At 35.1% G+C, this 23,595-nt stretch overlaps 1 protein-coding gene and 1 non-coding gene across 7 annotated transcripts in view; both read left to right on the top strand.

Annotated features, from left to right (window-relative positions):
* Positions 1-23,595, top strand: part of Lrch2 (leucine rich repeats and calponin homology domain containing 2) — a 97,191-nt gene that overhangs the window by 67,354 nt on the left and 6,242 nt on the right. For 3 of the 6 annotated variants that reach the window (XM_050129083.1, XM_050129080.1, XM_050129078.1), the window contains 8 exons: positions 279-327; positions 412-528; positions 4,118-4,162; positions 13,194-13,244; positions 16,263-16,320; positions 17,071-17,183; positions 17,357-17,494; positions 17,651-17,728. In XM_050129083.1, coding sequence (XP_049985040.1) covers positions 279-327; positions 412-528; positions 4,118-4,162; positions 13,194-13,244; positions 16,263-16,320; positions 17,071-17,183; positions 17,357-17,494; positions 17,651-17,728 — 649 coding nt within the window. Of the gene's footprint in view, positions 1-278; positions 328-411; positions 529-4,117; positions 4,175-13,193; positions 13,245-16,262; positions 16,321-17,070; positions 17,184-17,356; positions 17,495-17,650; positions 17,729-23,595 lie in introns of all 6 variants that reach the window. The other 3 variants (XM_050129081.1, XM_050129079.1, XM_050129077.1) reach the window with 1 other exon arrangement.
* LOC126492590 (small nucleolar RNA SNORA35) lies at positions 13,593-13,721 on the top strand. Its single transcript, XR_007589643.1, has one exon. It is a non-coding gene; the product is annotated as a small nucleolar RNA SNORA35 (small nucleolar RNA).

The following is a 23,595-nucleotide window of genomic DNA, read 5'->3' as shown; positions in this document are numbered from 1 at the left end:
TTTTAGTCAACCATGTGGTGGTCAATATCTGCCATTGCAGTTTTTGGGAGGCTGGCTACGCTAGTGAGTATTAGGCCATCCAGAACTACATAGCAAACCCCGTCTCAATAGAATACAACACAATATAATACAAAACAACACAACAAAATGAAACATATAGGTATGAATAGTCTTTACATTGCTGTCTTAAAACAATGAAAAGACAAATTTGTTACTTTTAAAGTATGCAAAAGGATTAATATTACCTTAGTAATATTAAAGCATCTCTAATGTTTTAGTGTCTCAGCAGATGAAGGGAATTCACCATTATCACCCCTTGCATGGCAGGTAAGAGCAAACAACATTAATAATACCTGTACTGTTTTGTTGTTGTCATTTGCTTAGTTTAAAAAAGAACTTTTGTCATTAAAGCCATTAGAAAATCAGAAGGACCAAATAGTTGAACAACAGTGGCCAGAATCTCAGCCTATAATCTGGCAAAACGAAGAAAGGAGACGGAGTAAGCAGATCAGAAAAGAATATTTCAAGGTACCTTAAGAAATTTTTAATTTTGTTTTGTTTTTACTTTTATTCTTAAGTTTGTTTTAAATAAATGACATATAACTCTCCAGTTAAATGCCACGACTGTGTTCATGTTGATTGCCCTGGTGTATAGGATAATTATATGCTTTGTAAGTATAGCCACAAAATTTCAGTAGTTTAAATTAAGAGTACATCAGTATACATCATAATTTTTCGAATGGTTCAAAGGAGGATGGATGTTTGTGTGTTACACTGCTGATTGAGGCAATTAATTCTGTGGGTCTTTTGGTTTTGAGGTAGGGTTTCACTATATAGCCCAGGTTAGCCTCAAATCCCTACCCCCTGTCTCTGTCTCCTATAAGCTGGGATTCCAGAAGTGAACAACCAGGCCTGGTTTAGAAAAAGATTTTCATTGGATTTGTTTCAATAAATAGTTCAGAACTATTTTTAGTTAGTGTCTCACTATATAGGTCTGGCTGTCCTGTAACTCTCTATGTAGACCACGCTGACCACCAACTCACAGAGATCTGCCCAACTCTAAGTTGTGCCTCACTACACATGATTCAGTAGATTTCTTAAGATGAAAGCTAAATTAAAATACTAGAGGTAGCGCATGCCTTTAATTACAACACTCAAGAGTTTGAGGCCAGCCTAAGATTATAAGAGCTAGTTCCAGGACAGGCTCAAAAGGCACAGAGAAACCCTGTCTTGAAAAACCAAAACATAAATAAAAAATAAATAAATAATAAAATAATAGAGCTTGCAAATTATCATAAATTTCTATTACATAATTATTTATTTGTACTTCAAGTTTGTTATATTTGAAGGGGACTGTGATCAAAATTTAGAATAATTTTTAATCATCATTTACTCTTGGGATTGACTAAGATGAGTAGTACAAATTTTATCCTCCACCATGAATAGCAAATTCTGTTGTCTCATACCTCCTCTCATACCTCCCACAAACCTCATCAGATAATCATTTTCTCTAAATATGTAATACTCAACTAAGTTACACATTATTTCAAGTTTATGCCACTAATAAATAGAATTTATTTTTTACCTTTGTGTTTGGTGGTTTTTCTTTCAATCTGCATATTTCTCTATCCATATATTGGAAATCAATATGTGTTTGAAAGTGGCATATGGTCAAAATAGCAAATATGTAATCACCTTAAACTTTGAATAAATGATTACTGATTATTTTTAGCCAGTGGATTTTGAGTTAATTGGGTAATAAGAAAAAACACATAGGAAGGAAAAGGGCAGGGCATTCCAATGATCAGAACCCTTTGCAACTCTGAAGTTAGGTTTACATCTGGCCTTCATCTTAGTTTCCCTTTTTAAGTCATGAAAACATAAAGAAAAGTACTGATTGAAAATAATTTTATAAGTGAACCTTGGTGGATTACTTATGATGTGTTATTTCTAAGCAATAAGAGGTACTTTATATTTATTTGATTTTCTTTATCCTAATATAATAATATCATACTGATTATATTTATCAAAACACGTGTATTGGAATTATTAACTGACAGAAACCTTTCCAAATATTTTTAGTCCATTTGTCCTTCAGGAAACTTCAGTAGCATAAAATGCAGTTATCATTTGTATTTTACATATGAGAATATTAAGGCCCAGAAAGTCAATAGTGTGCTAATCATAAAATTGAGATTAGAATTCAGAGCGTTTTTAATTCTGTGTCTTTGTCCTGTGGACAGCATGATATGAAAGGGATAAACATTAACAGAGTTTCTTTTTTTTTTTCAAAATATTTTGCAATACTTCAAGTGAACTTAATAGAGGTGTTTGTGAATCTTTATCATAGTCAACTATTACTCGGTTTAAAACCATCATTTGTTCATTCAAAAATTTAGTCTTCATGGCATATATGTTCCTTCTACTGTATCAATTATATTATTTATTTGCTAAAAGATAAAATAGAATAATATATAAAATGACTATTATGTAACCATCAGTCAGCAAATGTTCATTTCTTTCATACATGATAAAGTGGGTGTAAATATAATCTTCAGTCCCTGGGAAATAGGCTAAGGACATGTGTAATTCTTCTCAATTGTCAGAAGATGTCACTGTTAGGACATTGCATGAAAAATTGGTATCAAATTATTCCTTTAAAGTTAGGAAAATATAAAATTGTATAGGGCTTCAGTGTAGCTCATTATTAGCAGCACTTGCTTAGTATACTAAAGGCTGTTGAACATCAACACAAAAAGATATGCAATGGAACTAATAGTACATTAGTCACAGCTATAAACTATAGTAAGGGAACATATGTGACTTATCTGCAGTTCCTAATACAGCCTACTTTGTGACTGAGATACTAGGTAAGTTATTTTCTCAGGATATGGAAGACAGAGTTACATAAAGGGGGCAATTAAAGTTAACCCTGGACATCAGGAAAAATAGTTTGTGACATGATCTGAAAATTAGTAATTTTTTTTTTTTACAAAAAAAGAACTTCTGTGAACATCTGTTTGGTTCTATCATTGATTTGCAAAATAATTAAAGCAGTTTTGCGCAAGGAATAAGAAAATAAGACTTCTACTGATTGTCACAGTATATTCTCCTTGATTCTAAAAATCACTTTGTCACATATTCAAATTCTTTAGGTTGAACACATTTTCTCAATATTTCACTATAAACTGGGATAAAAGTACTTATTCTGTTGTTATAAAGATTAAATTTCTTAATCCATGCAATGCACTTCAATCATTACTACTGTAATGTAAATGATATTTCTAAATGTTAGCTCTCAGCACTATTACCATTATTGTGTAGTTGCCATATTCATTTAACATAGCCTGAAATTAGAAGATTACTTCTTTGTGGTGCAGAGGATTGAACCCAGGGGTTCATAGGTGGTAAGAAAGCATGCTATCACTGAAACACATCTCCAGCCCAGTTTTTAAAACAATTGCTATGGTCTAAGTATAGTGAAATTACAAGCCATGTGAGAAATGATAAGAACCCCGGATAGGATGGTGGTTGTAAGAATTCAGATGAAGCGAGTCTAGGAGAGATTGCCAAAAAGTTGACTTGATGACTTGTTGAATGCAGCGAACTAAGAAAAAGAAAGAAAAAGAAAGAAAGAAAAAGAAAGACAGTGGTTCTCAACCTTCCTAATGCCGAGACTCTAACACAGTTCCTCATGTTGTGTGACCTACAACCAGAAAATTATTTTCATTGCCTCTTCATAACTATAATTTTGCTAATGTTAGGAGTTACAATATAAATATCTGATATGCATGATATCTGTATACACGGTCTCTGTTAAAGTTCCGTTTGACACCAAACGTGTTGCAGCCCACATGTTTAGAACCGCTGTTCTAAGACAATCCACAGATTGCAAACCTGAAAGAATGAGAAGTGGGTCTGGCTTAGGAAGGAATAGTGTTACTCACAGCATTGTACTTGTGAATAGGAGGACTGTTTGAACTGACTGTGTACTTCAGTTTAATATCAGATAATTTAATAAAAGTACCAACGTAGTAATAAGCCTCAGGTATCATTTTGAACAAAATATTCACATGTTTATGGACGAATAAAGTATTCTTTTAAAATGTTTTTTCAGTACAAATCAGCAAGGAAGAATTCAAGTGGCAATGAAAATGAGGAGGTGAGACTAAGGGTAATATGATTTGAATTCTTTACTTTGATATTTAGTTGGCTTAGTGAGAGTTAATGCAGACCTGCTGTTGTTTTCTTTGCTACTGAGCACCAGTTTTCTACCGTAATGAAAACTTCTGAGCATTGTCATATAGTTATTAATTTAACCCTTTGTTTTCTAGAACACAATTTCTAAGAGTTTTAGAGGTTTATCATTTGTTTTGGACCTGTAACCCATCAGTTTACATCTGAAAACATTTTTTTTCTTGGAAATAAAATTACACTTAGCAAAATAAGTAATCTATGTGAATTACCTTTGTCTAACCCAAATGCTGTTATCTTTTCATGTCTATCAAATAGTATTTATGGAGACCCCCTCCAAAAAATTAAGACAGTTGTTTCCAAAATGTTCCATTATTTCTATTATTTCCATTAGTATCTGTGGTAAATGATGAAAGCAGTTTTTGTGTAGGAATGTTTTCTAGGTTGCTGTTCATGACTGCAGTCAATTCCTGTGTACCTGCTGCTGGCTTTCCATTGCACTTTGTTATATCTGTTTGATCCTTACATTTTATTCCTTCTTATGTCATAACCCATCGGATGGACTCTAAAGTGCTGGTTTTGGTGTGCAGAGTTTTGATGACTAATCCCAGTGGATCTAGTAATAGCTCCTAATTTATGACTCTAGTCTGTATTTTACCATCTAGCCTAAGGCTTTTGTAGTAATGTATCCTCTTTTTTTAGCTGTTTGGAACCTTCTGCTCACCTAGGATTCAACACATTCATCTTTTTTTCCATGCCTCAAACATATTAACATTTTAAATTGATGTAGTATCTTTTTCAACCTAGGTTGCACAATGAAAACTCATGATATCTGGATTTTACTCACAGATATTCAGATTTAATTGGTGTGTGTGTGTGTGTGTGTGTGTGTGTGTGTGTTTAAAAGTTTTCCATTTGAGTTTATTGTGCAGGCAAAGGTGGTATCTACTTTGTGAAATTACCAACTCCTTTTTAGACAAAGCTGAAGTTGACAAAGTGGCCCAGGATGAAACCTGGCCCACTTGCTATGTTTGTAAGTAACTTTTAAATACAAGAGAGTTACAGCCACTTGCCTACAGATGCTTTTGCATTCTAATGACAGAGTTGTGAAGTTAGTACCGAGATCCTGTTGTCCACGAAATCTGAAGTGTTTAACAGACAGCATTCTTTGAACGCCAAGTTAGTGGTTCACCTTGGCTGTCCTCCCTGCCTCCTCATAGTCACTTTTCTCCCACCTGTTTCAATGTCTAATCCATTATGAAAACCTACTAATTCACTTGTTTATTTTTGGGCACTGAAATAGTTTATCTACACTACCTTCTTTTCCATCTTTGCTACCTTTGCATAGATTTTCAGTCTTTCTTGCTTGGATTGGTACAGCAGCTTCCTTGCTTTTCTGTATTTACATTGTCTGACTGTTTGTCTGTCTATCTGCCTGTCTATCTGCTTATATTTATCTAAAATCTATCTATCTATCTGTCTGTCTATCTATCTATCTATCTATCTATCTATCTATCTATCTATCTATCTATCTATCTATCTGTGTGTGCCACAATGCATGCATTTGTGTGCACCATTTGTCAACTTCCAGTGTCTTCCTCAGTCCTTTTCAACATTGTTTTTTTTGAAACAGGGTCTCTTATTGTACCTGATGCTCACAGATTCAACTGGGCTTGCTCATCTGTGAGCTCAAAGGATTCACCCCTCTGCTTTCTCATTGATAGGAACACAGAGACATATCATCAAGTTTGTCATTGTATATGGGTACTGGGTATCCCAATTCAGATCCCGATGCTTATACTTTAAGCACTTTATCATCTGAAATGTCTCCCCACACCTCTTCTCTCTTTGGTACACTCTCCCTACTGCTTTCATAATACAAGTAAAATAAGGCCATTTCTTTGCTTAAAAACCTTAAGTTTCACCCCATGCCTTACAGGGTAAATTCCTAGTCTTTATTGAGCAAGTCCCTGGTAACCATATCAGCTTAAACTCATAACTTGCCATCCTTTCACTTTTTTGCCCTGTGGAATTCAGAGTTGTTTTGCAGTCATCTTTTTTTTTTTTAAATTTATTGATTCTGTGTCTTTGTTCTTATCTTTTCAATTTACCTGACTTTTACTGAACTTTACTTTCTCAAGAAGCTTATATTTTTTCACCACTCCTTCCTTTTCTCTACAGTTTCTGTGTGATCCATATATAGACTGGAATGTTATCTTAACTTTGTCTACTCTCTAGACTGAGATATTCTTTAAGCATGATATTTTACCAAATTTCCTAATATATTTCTCTTTTTATAACTTTTGTTTGGTTTGTTTGTTTGTTTGTTTTGTTTTTTCGAGACAGAGTTTCTCTGTAGCTTTGGAGCCTATCCTGGAACTAGCTCTTGTAGACCAGGCTGGTCTCAAATTCACAGAGATCTGCCTGCCTCTGTGTCTTGAGTGCTGGGATTAAAGGCGTGCACCACCGCTGCCCAGCCAACTTTTTTATTTTTAACACAATCTTATTATACATAGCAATCCCAGTTCCCTCTTTCTCCTATCCTCCACTCCCACTACCTTCTTCTAACCCTACCCCCATCCACTTCTCAGAAGGAAACCTCCCATGAATAGTCAACAAAGTCTATCACATCACTTGAGGCAGGACCAAGACCCTCCTCTCTGTATGTAGGCTGAACAAGATATACCTCCATAGAGAATGAGCTCCAAAGAGCCAGTTCAAGCACTAGGGATAAATACTGGTTCTACTGCTAATGGCCCCACAAACTGCCCATGCCACACAACTGTCACCTACATTCAGTAGACCTAGTTCGGTTTTATTATGGGTTCCTAGCTGTCAGTCTGGAGTCAATGAGCTTCTTTTAGGTCATGTCAGCTGTTTCTGAGGGTATTCCCATCATGTTCTTGAGCTTTTGCTCATAATATTGCTCCTCCCTCTCTATGACTAGACTCCAGGAATTGGGTCCAGTGCTTATCTGTGGGTCTATGCATGTGCTTTCATCAGTTCCTATATAAAGGTTCTATGATGACAATTAAAGTAGTCATTAACATGATTACAGCAGAAGGGCAGTTTAGGTATCCTCTCCACTATTGATTAGATTCTTAACTGGGGTCACCCTTGTGGTTTTCTTGGTTTTCCTAATGTTTCCCTAATGAGGTTCCTTAGTTTCCCTAATGCCTGGTTTCTTGCTAACCGCACAACGGCTCCATTGTATCGCTTTCCTTGCTCTCTATCTCTGTCTTTTACCCAACTTGATCTTCCTGATCCCTCATGTTCTCCTCCCTACTCCCCCTTCTCCCCTCCACCATGCCCCTGCCACCCTACTGCTATGCTGCCAATTGACTATGCAGAACTTGACTACTTCACCTTCCTTGGGGGATCCTTGTATGTTTCTCTTAGGGTTTTCCTTATTTCTTGGCTTTTCTGGGGTTGTGGACTGTAGGCTGGTTATCCATTGCTTTATGTCTAATATCTACTTAGGAGTGAGTACAAACCATGTTTGTTTTTCTGTGTCTGGGTTACCTCACTGAGGATTTTTTTTTCTAGTTCTATTCATTTGCCTGAAGATTTCTAGATGTTGTTTTTTACTACTGAGTAGTACTCCATTGTGTAAATGTACCACATTTTCATTATTTCTTCTTTAGTTGAGGGGCATCACAGTTGTTTCCAGGTTCTGACTATTACAAATAATGTTGCTGTGAACATAGTTGAACAAATGTCTTTGTGGTATGGGTATGCATCCTGTGGGTATATGCCCAAGAGTGGTATTACTCAGTCTTGAAGTAAATTGATTCTCAGTTCTTTGAGAAAAGATCACACTGATTTCCAAAGTGGTTGTACATGTTTGCACTTCCACCAGTAATGGAGGATTGTTCCTCTTACTCTGCGTCCTCTCCAGCATAAGCTGTCATTAGTGTTTTTGATCTTAGCCATTTTGATGGTATCAAGAGTCATTTTGCTTTGCATTTCCCTGATGACTAGGATGTTGAGCAATTCCTTAAGTGCCTTCTGGCCATTAGAGATTTCTCTATTGGGAATTATCTATTTAGATCTGTACCCCATTTTTAATTGGGTTATTTGATATTTTGATATCTAGTTTCTTGAATTCTTTGTATATTTTGGAGTTCAGCCCTCTATCTCAAGTGGGGTTGGTGAAGATTTTTTTACAATTCTGTAAGTTGCTGTTTGGTCTTGATGACTGTGTCCTTTGCTTTACAGAAGATTCTTAGTTTCAGGAAGTCCTATTTATTAATTGTCCATCTCAGTGTCTGTGCTACTGGTGTTATATTCAGGAAGAGGTCTCTTGTGCCAATGCGTTCAAGGCTACTTCCTAATTTCTCTTCTGTTAGGTTCAGTGTTGCTGAATTTATATTAAGGTATTTGATCCATTTGAACTTGAGTTTTTATGCATGTAATAGATATGGATCTTTGCATTCTTTATTTTTTATTGTTTTTATTGAGCTATATATTACTTTCCAGTCCCTTCCCTTCTCTCCCCTCTCCTTCTACCCTTTCCCATTGTTCCCATGCTGCCAATTTACTCAGGAGATCTTGTTTTTTTTTTTTTTTTTTTTTTTTGTACTTCCCATGTCAATTACATCTATGTATGCGTCTCTTAGGGTCCTCACTGTTGTCCAGGTTCTCTAGGATTGTAAATCGTAGGCTGGTTTTTCTTTGTTTTATATCTAAAAGCCACTTATGAGTGAGTACATATATTTGTCTTTCTGGTTCTGGATTACCTCATTCAATATGATGTTTTCTAGATCTATACATATGCCCGCAAATTTCAAGATGACATTATTTTTCCTGCTGTTTGTGTAAATGTACCACATTTTCCTTATCCATTCTTTGATAGAGGGGCATTTAGGTTCTTTCCAGGATCTGGCTATGACAAACAATGCTGCTAGGAACATAGTTGAGCACATGTCATTATGGTACAATTGAGCATCCTTTGGGTATATACACAAAAGTGGTATCGCTGGGTCTTGAGGTAGGTTGTTTCCTAATTTTATGAGAAAATACCATACTTATATCCAAAGTCCCTGTACCAGATTGCATTACCGCCGTCAATGGAGGAGTTTTCCCTTAACCCCACATTCTCTCTAGCATAAATTCTCATCAATGTTTTTGATCTTGGCCATTTTTACAGGTGAAGATGGAATCTCAGAATTGTTTTGATTTGCATTTATCTGATGACTAATGATTCTGAGCATTTCCTTACGTGTCATTCAGCCATTTTAGATTCCTCTATTGAGAGTTCTCTGGTTAGTGTTCTGTAACCCATTTTTTATTGGATTATTTGTTCTTTTGATGACCAATTCCTTGAGTTCTTTGTATATGTTGGAGGTCAGCTCTCTGCCTGATGTGGGGTTGGTGAAGATCTTTTCTCATTCTGTAGGCTGCAGTTTTGTCTTGGTGACCATGTCCTTTGCTTTCCAGAAGGTTCTCAGTTTCAAGAGATCCCATTTATATTGTTTCTCTTAGTGTCTGTGCTACTGAGGTTATATTTAGGAAGTGGTCTCCTGTGCCAATGCATTCAAGTATACTTCCCACTTTCTCTTCTATCTGAATCATCAATGTGTCAAGGAAGAAATAAAGGAAAATTAAAGACTTATTTGCATTCTTCTATATGTTGAAATCCAGTCATGCCAACACCATTTGTTGAAAATGCTTTCTTTTTTTTTCCATTGCATAATTTTAGCTTCTTTGTCAGAAATTCATGGGTATGTGGATTGATATCTGCATCTTTGATTCAATTCTATTCCATTGGTCCACCTGTCTGTTTTTGTGCCAGTACCAAGCTGTTTTCATTGATAGAGCTTTACAGTAAAGCTTGAAGTCAGGGATAAGGATATCTTTGGAAATTCCTTTCTTGTACATTTCTCACCCCACTCTCACCACTGGACAGGACAACCAGACAGAAACTTAACAGAGAAATAAAGGAACTAACAGAAGTTATGACTCAAATGATTTTAACAGATATCTATAGAACATTCCACCCACCACAAAAGAATATACCTTCTTTTCAGCACCTCATGGAACCTTCTCAAAAATTGATCACATACTTGGTAACAAAGCAAAGTTCAATAGATATTTTTTAAAAAAGGAATAACCCCTTGTATATTATCAGATCACCATGGATTAAAGTTAGAATTCGACAACAACTCTAATTGCAGAAAACCCATAAACTCATAGAAATTGAACAGTGCTTAACTGAATCACACCTGGGTCAAGGAAGAAATAAAGAAATTAAATACTTCTTAGACTTTAATGAAAACGAGTACACAGAATACCCAGACTTATACAACACTTTGAAAGCAGTGCTAGGAGGAAATTTTATAGCACTAATTGCCTACATAAAGAACTTGGAGAAATCTCACATTAACGACTTAACAGCACACCTAAAAACTCTTGAACAAAAAGAACCATACTCACCCAGGTGGAGTAGATGCCAGGAAATAATCAAATTGAGGGCTGAAAACAGTAAATTAGAAACAAAGAATCAATGAGCCAACTCAACATGATAGACAAACCCTTATGAAAACTAACCAAAAGGCAGAGAGAATATGCAAATCAACAAAATCAGAAATGAAAAGGGGGACATAACAACAGGCACTGAGGAAATTCACAGAATCATTAGGTCATACTTGGAAAATCTATACTCCACAAAATTCGAAAATTTAAAGAAAATGGAAAAATTTCTCTGTGCTATATACCAAAATTAAAACAAGAATAAACACTTTAAAATAGACCTTTAACACCTAGGGGAAAAGAAGTAATCATCAAAAGTCTCCAAATCAGGAGCAGAAGAAGAGAGAGCACAAGCAAGGAACTCAGGACCGCGAGGGGTGCACCCATACACTGAGACAATGGGGATGTTCTATCAGGAACTCACCAAGGCCAGCTAGCCTGGGTCTGAAAAAGCCTGGGTCAAAACCGGTCTCGCTGAACATAGCGGACAAGGAGGACTACTGAGACCTCAAGAACAATGACAATGGGTTTTTGATTCTACTGGACCTATTGGTTTTGTGGGAGCCTAGGCAGTTTGGATGCTCACCTTACTAGACCTGGATGGAGGTGGGTGGTCCTTGGACTTCCCACAGGGCAGAGAACCCTGATTGCTTTTTGGGCTGACGAGGGAGGGGGACTTGATTGGGAGAGGGGGAGGGAAAGGGGAGGCGGCGGTGGGGAAGAGACAGAAATCTTTAATAAATAAATAAATAAATAAATAAATAAATAAATAAATAAATAAATAAATTTTAAAAAAAGTCTCCCAACCAAATAACCCAATGGCCAGAGGGTTTCAGTGCAGAATTCTACCAGAATTTCAAAGAATAGCTAATACCAATACTGTTCAAGTTGTTCCAAGAAACAGAAGGAACATTGTCAAACTCTTTTTTCGAGGTGATAGTTACCCTGGTACCCAAACCACACAAAGATGCAACTGAAAAAGAGAATTAAAGACCAATGTCCCTCATGAACATTAATGTAAAAATTCTCAGTAAAATACTGTCAAACCCAATCCAAGAAAACATCAGAAAAAATCATCTACCATAATCAAGTTACCTTCATCCCAGAGATGCAGGAATGGTTCAAATGTGAAAATCCACAATATAAACAAACTGAAAGAAAAATGCCACATGGTCATCTCATTGGATATGAAAAAAAAATGCCTTTGACAAAATACAACATCCCTTCTTGATAAAGGTAAGGGATACAAGGAACATACCTAAGCATAATAGAGGCAATATACAGCAAGCCAACAGTCAACATCAAACTAAATGGAGAGAAACTCAAAGTAATACCACTAAAATCAGGAACAAGACAGGCTGTCTACTGTATATTTATTCAATATAGTACTTGAAGTTCTAGCTAGAGCCATAAGACAACAAAATGAGATCGTGGGGATACAAATTGGAAAGTAAGAAGTCAAACTTTCACTATTTGCAGAAGTTATGGTAGTTTACATAAGTGACCCAAAAATTATACTAGGGAACTTTTACAGCTGATAACCACCTTCAATAATGTAGCAGGATACAAGATTAACTAAAATAAATTATTACCCCACCTATATACAGATGATAAATGGGTTGAGAAAGAAAGTGGTAAAACATCACCCTTCAGAATAGCCACAAATAACATAAAATATCTTGGGTGCAACTCTAACGAAACAAGTGGAAGACATGTATGACAAAAACTTTAAGTCTCTAAAGAAAGAAATTGAAGAAGATATCAGAAAGTGGAAAGAACTTCCATGATCTTGGATAAGTAGGATCAACACAATAAAAATAGCAGTCTTACCCAAAGCAGTCTACAGAGTCAATGCAATGCCCAGCACTATTCTATATAGACCTTGAAAGAATAATACTCAATTTCATATGGAAAAACAAACAAACAAAAAAACAGGATAACAAAAATTTCCTCGTTCTTAGTCTCTAGAATAGTATCTGAGAAATAATCACTTGTCAGTTGAATGCATGCTTAATGTGGTATTCATTTTTCGGGTTAAATGTCAAGATATTTTCATTTGGTTGTCATTAATTCATTCCTAAACCATAAACCATTTATTGATATTATTCCATTAAATTCATAAATATTTCTCTACTTACACTAATATGCATAATCTTCCAGTTAGTTTTTTATTTACCATGATGATCTCTTGCCAGGCTTCATTGCTGTGTCTGAAGGGGTAATACATCTTACCTATTAGGTCTTGATTGTATTTTTGAGTCTTTAAAATTCTTATATATCATTAGAGGCTCTTATGTAGAATCTGATTCATTGTTACTTGCAGCCAGGGATCATTTATGTCTAAAATTTCCCAGCAATGTCTGTACTGTGGTTCATCAAGAACATTTAAGTAGCAAGATGCCATACTGTACATTGTCAATTCCTCTTTTGACAGTTGATCAAAACAATTTCCCATTGTCCTTTTGTATGTTTAAATCATCATTGTGTATTTTAATTTCATCTTTCATGTTTTTATTTTTATATTTTAGCAAGAGAGTGATAATGCTCATATGTCACCACAGTCTCCAGTATCATCTGAGGTACAAGTTGTTTTAATGCTTTGTATCTTTTCTGTGTTTTATAAAAAGAATTTTTTACCTCCTTTCTAAAACTTCATCTTTTTTATACAAAGTCATTTATTTACTTCTTTTTGAAATCAGTAGTTCATTACTATGTACAAGTTTCATCTGTAAAAAAATTTTGAATACTATTCCTGTGTATGAATATCCCTAGTAAATTTTACTAAGTTGTGGTTTTCTGTGGAACATATTTCTACATCACCAAATGTAAGTCAATTTATGAGATGCATGCCTTCTTATTCCTCTATATTTAAAAATAATTGTTGGATTTTAACAATAGCTTAGGAATTTTAATTTTAAAAATGCATTAAGCATTGTGCAATGGCCTTTGGTTTTCCTTGTAACTAATAAGGTCTAAAAGCAATGCAAGAGAAATGTCCTTTTTCCACGAGAAACAATCCTGTAGTGGGTTGTTCCTATCGACAGAAGGTCACACGTTTCCTGGCATCTTAGATCTAAAGAATAATGAGAGAGCTGGTATATGAAAGTCATAATTTCTAAAATTTTGTTTAAATACTATGGTTGTTTGAATGATGAGTTCATGTAACTTAATCTTGTTGCTTTACCACAAGAACTTTAAATATTTTAAATAGTATCTCATTTAGTTTTGATCACTTTATTTTGTATTCTACAGTCCATTTTTATTAGTAGGAAAATAATAATTTATTTGGAGAATTCACATCTTAAAATTTTTGATTGACCTGAATTTATTGTATAAAACTTGATTATATAGATTTATCTCATTATATGTACATATATTTGTTTTTAGAAAACTGCAATTTTTTTCTGTATTACTTTGTGTGATTTGTATTATAAAACTTTTCTATGACCATGAGCATGAGTTTAATAAAAATATTACTAAATTATATGGAAAACAAAGTAATATATATTGTGTTAGAAAACAATTTTAATTACGGTATCCTGAAATTAGTCATAGTTGAATGCTTTTTAAATTCTTTCTTTGTAAGTTATAACAACTGTAAGGATAGACATGACTACCACTTGGTTTGCATTGCTGCTTTGTGTGATGTTATGGCCTATGTATACCAAGAAGTGTACTAATGTCTATTTTTCTCAGGTAAGTTCTACTGCTTTTATGAGTTTTGTTTTTATTTGGATAAGTAGAATTTTGTTCAGTAATTTATAACAATTTCAACAAAATAAAGAAGTCCAAACATAGGATGTATATGGGTGGGATGCTTAATGTGTTTTCCTAGCCCCACTCACATTCACATTGAGCTGCCTAGCACATCTAGAGAACATTTAGACACCGTACAGAATTCTTACTGCCACAGTTTCATGTGAGAAGAAAATGGTAAAACCTGTTAGTGTACCACATTAACAGAGTCTCTCTGTTTTGTTTCAACATAAATAGAGTCCCATTTTAATGTGCCTTTATTGTTTTGTAGCTGAAAAATCCAGTAGCTTTCCCCAAAAGCCTAGACAGTAAATGGCAGAGAAATAACTAAAACTTTTGCCCTAACAGTTTCCGGCAGTTGTCACCCAGAGTCATAAGGTGCTGCCACAACTACATTTTATTTATATATTTTTATAAATTATAAAATTAAAAAAAAATAAGCCGGGCGGTAGTGGCGCACGCCTTTAATCCCAGCACTCGGGAGGCAGAGGCAGGCGGATCTCTGTGAGTTCGAGATTAGCCTGGTCTACAAGAGCTAGTTCCAGGACAGGCTCCAAAACCACAGAGAAATCCTGTCTCGAAAAACAAAATAAATAAATAAATAAATAAATTATAAAATTTATAAAACACTATTAGTTACTTCATTTAAATCCATTTGAAGCATATGGACTTAATCACATTAAATGAAATGTTTACTCAAATATACTTTTGTAGGAGGAGGAGGGCCCTCTTGTTCATCCCAGCTGCCCAGCTAGCTTAGCCCCGAAATAACCACACAGAAACTGTATTAATGAAATCACTGTTTGGCCCATTAGTTCTAACTTCTTATTGGCTAACTCTTACATATTAATTTAACCCATTTCTATTAATCTGTATATCACCATGAGGTTGTGGCCTACCAGCAAATTTTCAGCATGTCTACCTGTAACAGTGGATCCATGGCATTTCCCTGACTCCATCTTCTTCCTGCATCCCCTTTAGTTTTTCTCTACCTATCTTTCTTCTCATACATCTCTGCTATACGCCCAAAGCAGTTTCTTTATTAACCAGTGAAGGCAACACATAGACAGAAGGACCTCCTACACCATACTTTAGGCTTTTTGCACCAATCAGGAATTTCTTTAATGTTATGTGTATCTTTCCATAGCCCACCATGACATGCAGAAACACTTTAAAATAATGTGTGTTCAGATGGAAGAGATAATGATTTGCTCTCATCTATTATTCTAAAACTCCTGTAATTGTGGATTGGCCTCAAATTTTCCACTAAGTATCAAGTCAGTAGTACATACAGAGTCCATGTTGATCTATCTCTTAATTGATTTGTTCTTCATTATTTTAAAAACCTTCACTTAATTCTTCTTTTTAAAAAATCTATCATACCTTGTTAATTATTTTCCTTTTTTCCATAGTATCAGAAAATATTATGTGCTGGTAAGATACTTCTCTTGGTAAAGGCTTTTGCCACCAAACCTTACAAACTCAGTTTGATTACAAAGACCAATATAATTGAAGAAGTTACTCCCCCAAGTTGTTCTCTTACTTCCATCCCCCCTCGCTCTCTCTCATACACACACACACAAACACATACACACACATATGTGAACATACATAATTTACTTTTTAAAAGTTAAATAAAGATTTAAAGTTGTATTCCCAGGTAAATGAGGAATATTTATTGACTTCTAAATCGTGAAATATATCAACTTGAATTGAAATCTAGGTTGAGTTTCACTATTTAAGAAAACATTGGAAATAAAGATTTCTCAAAATTGAAACAGGTCTGAAAAGGTGCCTTGATAATTTTGGAACAGCAAGGGTTTTGTTTTTTTTTCTTTTAGGAATATGAAAGGACTGATGGCTTTTCACATGGTCCCTTTGGCTTGAAGCCTAGATCAGGTAAATATATAGTATAGTCTTCAAATAAAATTTGGTGTCTTCTTTGTTCATTATAGAGTTTCCCAGCTTAAATGACTTAGAATCCATAATTTTATGTATACAATGATCCTTTCCCCTCTTCTAGAAGCAATTTTCTCTTCATCATATTTATCTTTGCAATTCCCAACACCATTTCTGTCTTTCCCATTACCTTCAAGCTCCTGTAACCTCAGCTTTTTGCCTTAGGTATCCTGCAGTTTTATTTCTCCCCTGCTGTGATTGTGATTAGAATGAGCCCTCTGCCAGCACACAAATGTTTGAAATGATAGCATTCCATTGTATTGTGGTTTAAAACAGAAATCTTTTTGCATTTGGCATGCCCCAAAGAAAATGGATCCATTTTACTTGGCAAGGTATTGAATTATAGTCTTAGTAGTGAATAACCACCTTGACCTTCCAGAATAATTTCCTTTTTTCTTTAAAGCTAGAAAACTGTCATATGTTGTATCATCACTTTTAACCTGGGTAATAAGTTTGTCACAATATATAATTAAATAAGAACATACGTAAGTGCTGGAAATCATTGCACTTGAATGGCCTGTTGCTTTTCATCCATGCAACTAACAATCATTTACATGTAATTAAAATATTTGTAATGAATTATTAAAAATATCTTCCATAATTATCTACTGATATTTTTATCATACATCTTTCTCCATGGATGGCTGTTCTTTTTTTATAAAAAGTTAGGGAATTTCTCTTTCTATACAGCCTTTAGTCGTGCATCTCGGCAAGAATATGGGGCAGCAGATCCAGGGTTTACAATGAGAAGAAAGATGGAGCATTTACGGGAAGAGCGTGAACAGATACGGCAGCTTCGCAATGTAAGTCACGTTGACCTTGCACAGCTGCTATACAGAAATAGATTTCATTTCACAAATTCATATAGTAATTTTGTTTCCTAATGCTCTTTCAAATTTTGATCATATAATTAGTAATATGAATGCATGCCATACATTTTGATATGACCTGAAAATTTATCCTCGTGTCTTTATAGAACCTTGAGTCCAGATTAAAAGTAATTCTGCCTGATGACATAGGCGCTGCACTGATGGATGGGGTTGTTCTTTGCCACTTGGCCAATCACATAAGGCCACGCTCTGTAGCTAGTATTCATGTACCATCACCAGCAGTGGTAAGTAGTGTCAAAAGATTACTCTTTCTCCCAAGGAGAGCACAAGGTTTAAAAAAAATGTCCTTAACTATTGCAATTAAGCAATACCGTTTTCATTATCAAATTGTTCGGCATATACATACTAGAAACGTTTGTCTTTCTCTTCTTTCTTTATAGCCCAAGCTGAGCATGGCGAAATGTCGAAGAAATGTAGAAAATTTTCTTGATGCTTGCAAAAAGTTGGGTGTTTCCCAGGTAATTATCTGACAACATCATCACTTAGTTATTAATCTATTGTGTGGAAAGTAGAATCAGTAGAAGCATCTTCATAGTGAGGGATGAGTCATGCTTTGTGAGCACAAATTTGAGTTTCTTCTCTCTGTTCCTCTCCTATGTTCCTTCATGTAACGGTAGCATTTATCTAGTAAGTGCTTTTTAAACACTTCAAAAAGTCCTTTATATAACCTTTGTGAACAAAGTCCGTGGATTGTAGATACCACTGAGTAAACAGAATGTAATAATGAGAACTGAAATTTGATGGTGACACCATTGTGTTGTTGCTTATTTCTTTCTTTGACACCTTTGTTGTTTATTTTCATGCTGGAGATTGAACTCAAAGCCTCTTACATGCTAGGCACACAATCTACCACTTAACTAATTATAATTACTCTAGTTCTCTCTTGTAACTTCATGAGTCGATTCTGAATTGAATGTGGTTGACAATTGGGGCAGACTGAGGGGCCAATGACAATGGCCCTTGGATTTGTCTCTACTGCATGTACTTTTTGGGATCCTATTCTTTTTGGATGTATACCTTGCTCAACATTGATGTAGTGGGGAAGGCCTTGGACTTTCTGCAGGGCAGGGTGCCTTGGCCTCTCTCAAGATTGGAGGGGTTGGATGAAGCATGTGTGGAGGGTGTGGGAGAGAGTGGGAGGAGAGGAGGAAGTGGGATTTTGGATTGATACATTTTTAAAGTAATAAAATTTAAAAAAAAAGTTTACATTAATATAACTATATTAGAACAATGAGACTTCCAAATTGAAAAAAAAAATCTTGGTTCAGGGCTGGAGAGATGGCTCGGTGCTTAAGAGCAGTAGTTATTCTTCCAGTAGACCCAGGTTTAATTCCCAGCACCTACAGGACAGCAGACAACTGGACCTCCAGTTCCAGAGATGCTGACACCCTCACATAGACACACATGAAGGGAACACAAAAATGCACATAAAATAACAATAAGTAAATCACTAAAAAACTAAAAATATATAACAAATATAAATCTTAGTTGTAGCGTGAATCCACAGGAGTCTGTTAATGTTTCTCAAGAATTTAGGTATAAAGTAGGGGTAGGCACTCACTGATACAGAACTGGTTAGATGTCATTGCTAATCCTGTTTCCTTCATCCAGTCATTTGCCCAAGGGCTGCCTGCTTTGCTTCTACCACCCAAGTGAGTGAGAGAGCAAGAGACCATTTCCCTCAGCTTATAATTTTTCATGTTATGTAGGCAGACAAGACCATGAACTTGCTGCCCCAAAAGACATTGGCTAAATGGATTGAAATCCCATAACACTTGTATTATATATGATAATATCTTGTAATAAACTTTCAAATGAGTATAAATTGGATTGCATTTTACATAATTGCAGTATTACAAAATCAAATCAGTACTGTCAATAGATTAATATGTATAATAAATGTTGCCTATTTTGAAGACTTCAGGAACCTAATCTTAATGTGGCTACTTAGAAAAATGATATTTTAGACAATTACTTTGTGTTAAACTCTCTTTTAAAAGGTGCCATTATTAACTGACCCTCAAATCCGACTTTAGCCCATGTCCTCAACTGAATAGACACCATTTATTTTGTTTAAAAGAAGCAGTGAATTCATGTGTACTTTGTTAACTACTTGGTGTCCTTGTATTATCTGTGATTTATATATGGTGCCTTAAAATTTTGCACCAAAAAAAGTTTATTTTTGTGTGCTTTTAGTATCTACCTTTCCCAGCACAAGTTGTTGCTAAGACTGATATAATTTCTCATGGAATTGAAAATTGATGATGTTTTCTCCCAGCTGTTATTACATGATATCACATGCTCTTATTTTTGCCATTTTTGTTTTAGGAGTTTTATATTTATGGTTGATGTGTATTATGCTGAAATTGGCACCAATGGTGTGTAATTGTTTTATTATTTGATTGCTCTAGATTTTCTGATTTTTAAAATCTCTATTGGGATAATACTACTATATAATAACATACACATAAATAAAAGTATAAAATTTGATGCTTTTATACTTTAAAAAATATTCTGGCCAGTTTGAGGTGGTATACACTTTTAATTCCAGCACTCAGGAGGCAGAAGTAGGAGAATCTCTGTTAGTTTGAGGCTGAATACAGTCTATACAGTGAAATCCAGAAAAGTCAGAGCTTTAACACAGAGAAACCCTGTCTTGAAAATCAAAAAAAAAAAAAAAAAGAGGGGGGGGTTGATGAAGTATAGTCCCCAACCACACTTTTTCTTCCCTATAGCTTTCATGTTATATCTAAAAAAGGACTGCCTAATACAAGGGTGTAAGTATTTATTTATATCTACATGTTTTCAGAAAAGCTCTTCAGTGTTATTTAGGTGTATACTTCATTTTAAATGTCAGTTTTGTGTTTGGTGTGTGATAGGGTTACAAATTTATTCTTCTGGGTATCAGTATCTACTTTTCCCAGCACAAGTGTTGCTAAGACTGATATTTATCCACTGAATTGTCTTGACTCTCTTGTCATAAATCTGTCATTCATAAATGGAAGGCTTTAGTTCTATGCTTCACGTTTTCCACACTGATTTCTTTATGGCAGCAGCACCCTGTGTGACTATAGCCTGTTGGGACATTTGAAGGACAGTGTGGATGCTCATGTTTTATTCGATTTTAAGGTTATTTTGGCTGTCGTGATTCTTTTGCATTTCTGTATCAGTATATCAATGTTAGCATTAGTTTGCCAAGTTCTGCAAAATGGCCACCTTAGATTTTTTTTTTTTGTAGATTATGCTGTTTTCTCTAAATTTTTTATTGGTCCAGGAACCTGAGATGTCTTTTCATTAATTGATACCTTCTAAAATGAATATAAACATTGCATTATAGTTTTCATCATGTGAAGACAATGCCTCTTTGGTTAAATTAAGTCTGGCATTATATTCTGCTATAATGCAATTATTATCTTAATTTGAAAACTTTTCAGATTTTTATTACTATTATGTGGAGATACACCTGACCTTTTACTCTTCAGTCTTGCCAAACTCACTTCTGTCTGCAAGTAGGATATAGTTTTATAACCTAAGTGTAATGTTTTCAGTTTGAACATTTTTCATTTCTTCTTGTCTTAGTGTTTTGACTGGATTCACTCATATGAGGAACACTGGTTGTGCCATCAGAAGTCTTTTCTTTCTTTATTTCAGAGAAAGTATTAGGTCTTTTATCTTCTATTATGATATCATTAGGTACTAAACTATCTTTATTAAACCCTGATTCTGATTTATTAAAAAATCACACTGGGTGATCTATGGGTCTTCCATAGCTGTCCATCCAGTGACTTGATGCATTTTCCTAAGTTACTTTCTTATAGTTGTACAGTCTCTTGCATGAAATCACATTTTCTCTGTACTTTTCTTCTGTATCACGGACTATGTGTGTGTGTCTGTGAATCCATTTTTTTGTTTAATTGTTTAGTTTCATTAATCATTTTTGCTCCATAATTGCCTTAGTAAATCACTGTTTCTCTTCATAGATTTTGAAATCATGCAGTATTAGCTATTCTGAGTTATTTGCATTTCCATATACTTTTAGAGTGATTTATCAACTTATATTGAAAAAGAAGAAAACCTAATTAAACTATAGAAATTTTGTTAAATTAATGGAACAAAATAAAATCATATCTAATAAAACAATATTTTTCTTAACTTCTGTGTACAATGTATGTCCTTAGTGGGGTCTTCTTGATTTTCATTCACAGTTAATTTGGATATTAATTTAACATCTGGTCCTTTGTTGCTAACATATATTTATCAATGTATTTACAATCTTACTATGTAATTTTCCCACCCCCTTTCCTCTAATCATATTTTTTATGAATAGAAATAAACTCTTCTAGTTTTATCCCCTTCCCCGCAGACCACTAGCTTCCACCAACCCCAAACCCAGCACTGCCCTAAGATAGCACTGAGGCCTCTTGGAGAGACTTTCCCACCTTGTTTCACTGTCTCTCTGATGCACCCACCACTGCATTTGAAAGTTACCCTTATTGATGACTTTCTTCATTCCGTTACTGTAAGACTACACTAAACTGATTCCATGTGGAATATTAGATTTGGGGAACCTAAATGTATGTCCCTGGGCTTTATTTAAGCCTATATGTTCCAGAATAAACCATATTTCTCTTTTGAGGACAAAAAAAAATAATGAACCTCTTCTTTCATTGTGATCTGGTTGTTTTTGTTTTGGTTTGTTGTTTTTTTTTTTTTTTTTTTTGATTTATTTCTAGACAGGATTTCTCTGTGTAACCATGGCTGTCCTGGACCTCACTTTATAGACCATACTGGTTTCAGTTTCACAGAAATCTGTCTGCCTCTGCTTCCCAAGTGCTGGGATTAAAGGTGTACATCACCCACCACTTGGTGAAACTAGGCATATCCCCTCATATTAAGACTGGGCAAGGCATTTCAGCATGAGGAGTAGAGTCCCAAAAAACAGGAAAAGAGTTGGAGACAGTCACTTTTTCCTACCGTTAGGAGTCCCACAAGAGGACCAAGCTATACAACTGTAACATATATGCAGAATACCTAAGTTGTTCCACATTGGTTTAATATGTTCTTTTGTAGTTTCTTATGAATGTTGGTATTGTCTTTACTTTGAAACTTTTTATAATAATATTGATTATTTGAATTTTTGAGTAAATTACTAGAACACCAATTATAACAATGAAACTTGAGATACAAATATTTTGAGCCTACTTTAGCTATCTTTAGTAGTATTTGGTGAATACTAATTTGATTATAGAAATAATGAAGGAGTCTTTTACACTTCATATTTTTGTATCAGTGTATTTTGAAAAATGCCTGAGATACAAATTCCAAAAGATAATTTTATTTCTTGAAGCAGTTCTTTCATGGATATGTTGATTTAGATGTATCTGTAGGACATATATTTGGTCATGGCTCACTAGCATTGCTTTATGTACCTTTAGTAGAAATAAAGATTTGGAATTCAGGGTGGAAGTGAGAGTTAAAATTATTAGACACAATACTAAGGGGTGGTATAGTGAAAAAAGAGAAGAGTGAGTGTAAAATTCTTGAAAATATGTAGGACTTTAGAAGAAAATGGGTAAAGACTACTGTAATTCAAAGCTCAATTGCATAGGCAAGTTGAAGAACTAAACAGATCGTTATCACAGAGAAGAAAGCAGGGATGAGGTTTTAAGGAAAGCACTGGTTGAAGATTAATGTAACAGAGTAGTCTAATATGTATGGGTACTGTGTGATCTTTATGAAGGTGGTGGTGTTTTTTTGTTTTTGTTTTTATTTTATTTTATTTTATTTTATTTTTTTGGTTTTTCGAGACAGGGTTTCTCTGTGGTTTTTTAGCCCGTCCTGGAACTAGCTCTTGTAGACCAGGCTGGTCTCAAACTCACAGAGATCCGCCTGCCTCTGCCTCCCAAGTGCTGGGATTAACGGCGTGTGCCACCACTGCCCGATGGTGATGGTGATTTTTAACAGAGCATCTTTAGTGAGCAGATCCATCAGAAGCAGGAGTAAGATCGTAGACACTGAGTAATAGTGACATGTTCTGTTGAAATAGGAGCGGCGGGGCTGCGTCCCCAACACCCCGGCCGCTTGGCTAGCTCATGCCCGAAATAACAACACACAAACTGTATTCATTTAAAGAACTGCTTGGCCCATGAACTCTAGCCCTTACAGACTAATTCTCGTACCTGGTCTAGCCCATTTCTAATGATGTGTGTAAGCACCCCAAGGTGCGCTTACCGGAAAGATTCTAGCCTAAGTCCATCGTGGGTCGCAGCTGCCTGGGAGAGCTGAGCATGGCGTCTCTGCTCCAGCAGAGCTGTCCGGTCTCTCC

This window comes from Alexandromys fortis, unplaced genomic scaffold (genome assembly GCF_014885135.2).
Source record: "Alexandromys fortis isolate MF-2015 unplaced genomic scaffold, M_Fortis_MF-2015_v1.1 scaffold_247, whole genome shotgun sequence".
Taxonomy (NCBI): domain Eukaryota; kingdom Metazoa; phylum Chordata; class Mammalia; order Rodentia; family Cricetidae; genus Alexandromys; species Alexandromys fortis.
This window is presented reverse-complemented; position numbering and strand designations above follow the sequence as displayed.